The sequence below is a fragment of the Aegilops tauschii genome, chromosome 2 (genome assembly GCF_002575655.3).
Source record: "Aegilops tauschii subsp. strangulata cultivar AL8/78 chromosome 2, Aet v6.0, whole genome shotgun sequence".
NCBI classification, from domain to species: Eukaryota; Viridiplantae; Streptophyta; class Magnoliopsida; order Poales; family Poaceae; genus Aegilops; species Aegilops tauschii.
Genome location: NC_053036.3, coordinates 578,554,768 through 578,557,293, shown reverse-complemented (window position 1 = coordinate 578,557,293; position 2,526 = coordinate 578,554,768). Strand labels below are relative to the sequence as shown.

At 51.7% G+C, this 2,526-nt stretch overlaps 1 protein-coding gene across 1 annotated transcript; it reads left to right on the top strand.

Annotated features, from left to right (window-relative positions):
- Positions 1-475: 475 nt before the first annotated feature.
- On the top strand, positions 476-1,527 carry LOC109767989 (ABC transporter I family member 1). The gene has a single exon (XM_020326730.4). The coding sequence runs from the start codon at positions 689-691 to the stop codon at positions 1,361-1,363; it is 675 nt and encodes a 224-aa protein (XP_020182319.3). The 5' UTR covers positions 476-688; the 3' UTR covers positions 1,364-1,527.
- Positions 1,528-2,526: the final 999 nt, after the last annotated feature.

Genomic DNA, 2,526 nt, shown 5'->3' with positions numbered 1-2,526 from the left:
TTTGATGTCAGGTTCTTCAGATCTATTCAAGGATTCAATGGCGACGACTGCGGCTTCGGGGCTTTGGCCTTAAGGGCACGTGCACAAAAACTTCCTAGTTGTCATCGACAAGGTCAGGCCGGCTCTGGTATGGGAGCGGCGACACCGACGCGTCGGCGGCTAGTTCTGGCGGCGGCAATGGTCGTTCGTCGTCCATGGACCGCGATGTAATTTTATTATGTTTGAGGTGTTTTATAATAGATTTGATCCTTAAAAAAAGCTCTTTTCCTCCACGCAAAAAAAAGCTCTTTTCCTACGCAGAGAATTTAGAAATGCTGATGTTTTAGGCTTTCAGAAATGCTGTTACCATTTCACAAGGCTGTAGGACTATCTCGGCCCATTCCCCCAAACGCCACCCACGGGCCTCCACGTTTCCCTTCCCGCACAGATCAGCCACCGTAGGCCCAGGCCGTATCGCCCGTCCCGTTGTCCTCACGGCACGGCCCAACCAACCCTCACGTCTCCCCCTGCTTCCTTCCACCTCTCCGCGCCCCGCCGCCGCCGCCGCCGCATTCCCACTCACGCTGCCGCGGCGGCCACCCCCGCCCGCCGCTGCGCTCGCATTCGCGTCTCCACCGGTCCTTCCCGCGCCACGGCCGCGCACCCGACCTGATCCCCCGCGCCGCTCGCGAGCCGCCATCCAGCAGAGATGCCGGCCCTGAGGCCGCCGCCGCCGCGCCTCATGCTCAACGCCGTCTCCTGCATGCGGAACGCGCAGACGGTTCTCCGGGACATCAACGTCAGCGTCCACGACGGCACGGCGCTCGTCCTCACGGGCGCCAACGGCTCCGGCAAGACCACCTTCCTGCGGATGCTGGCCGGCTTCTCGCGCCCCTCGGCCGGGGAGATCCTCTGGAACGGCCACGACGTCACCTCCCCGGGGGTCTTCCAGCAGTACAAGCTGCAGCTCAACTGGATGTCGCTCAAGGACGCCGTCAAGGAGAAGCTCACCGTGCTGGAGAACGTCCAGTGGTTCGAGCTCCTCGAGGGCAAGCACGGCAGGTCCGCCCCCGCCATCGAGCTCATGGGCCTCGGCCGGCTCATGAACGACAAGGCCAGGATGCTCTCCATGGGGCAGAGGAAGCGCCTGCAGCTCGCCAGGCTGCTCGCCATCGACCGCCCGATCTGGCTCCTGGACGAGCCCTCTGTCGCGCTCGACTCCGAGGGTGTCAAGCTGCTCGAGTACATCATAGCGGAGCACCGCAAGAAGGGTGGGATCGTCATCGTCGCCACGCATTTGCCCATTGAGATCGAGGATTCCATGAACCTCCGGCTTCCGCAGCGGTTCCCCAGGAGGAAAACTCTGGTTGATCTTGTGCGTTGATTGATTGGAGCTCAAAATATGTAGCTGTATCTTTCTAATTCTTCTCCAGCCATACAAGTTTTGCGTTGGAGCAACTTCTGATGGTGCAATTTTGTGACACTTTCTTCTGGAAAATAAGAACATATTTGCCATGTCAATATATATGCTGGTGCCTGCTTTGCTCACATACTGCATTTTGGAGATTTGTGGTCGTGCTTTTGACTTTGATTTGTTCACTCATTCATGCCAATATTCCATTGCCACCTGGTAGTGGAATCTTCTGTTCTTATTCAGTGTCTAGGAGTTTTAGTCATGAGATGCAGTGTATTGTCCTGAAGCTTTGATTGGCGGAAAGCTGCCCAGATTTGGAGATCTTTTTACAAGGTAATGGACTACTGGTTTAGGAATTAGGAATTTTCTGTATACAACCAAATTTTATCCTTCCAGTATCTCGTGTATTCAGTATTGACTTCTGTCCTGAATTTTTGTTAGTGATGTTTACCCTGGTTTATGATGTTAGGGCACATCTTTGTCTAGCTATTGGTATGATCTTTCAGTGGTGTTGCTGTGCATTTTTAACATGATGTTTGAGTGGTCTTTGTCTAGCTATTGCTATAACCTGTGAGTGGTTTTCAATGTCGCTCCGGCTTCTGCAGAGGTTCCATTGGAGGAAAACTTTGGTTCATCTTGTGCGTTGATGAGGGCTTGGGAATGTAGCTGTATCTTTCTGATTTCTTCTCCAGTTATACAAATTGTGTGTCGAAGCAACTTCTGATGGTGCAATTACACTTCTAATTTTTTTGAACATATGCGCCACATCAATATATATGCTGCTGCCCGCTTTGCTCACACACTGTATTTTGGGCATTTATGGTCATGGTTTTGCCTTCGATGTGTTCACCTATTCATTCCATTGCCACCTGATGGTAGAATCTTCTGTTCCTAATTCATTGTCTAGCAGTTTTAGTCATGAGATGCGGCGTATTGGCCTGAAGCTTCGATTGGCTGGAAAGGTGATCAAATTTGGAGATCTTTTTCCAAGGTAATGAGTTGTAGGAATTAGGAATTTTCCATACACAATCAAACTGCATTGTTCCAGTATCTCATGTGTCCAGTATGGTAGACTTCTGTCCTGAATTTTTGTTAGTTATGTATATACCCTGAACTCGTTTATGATGTTAGGG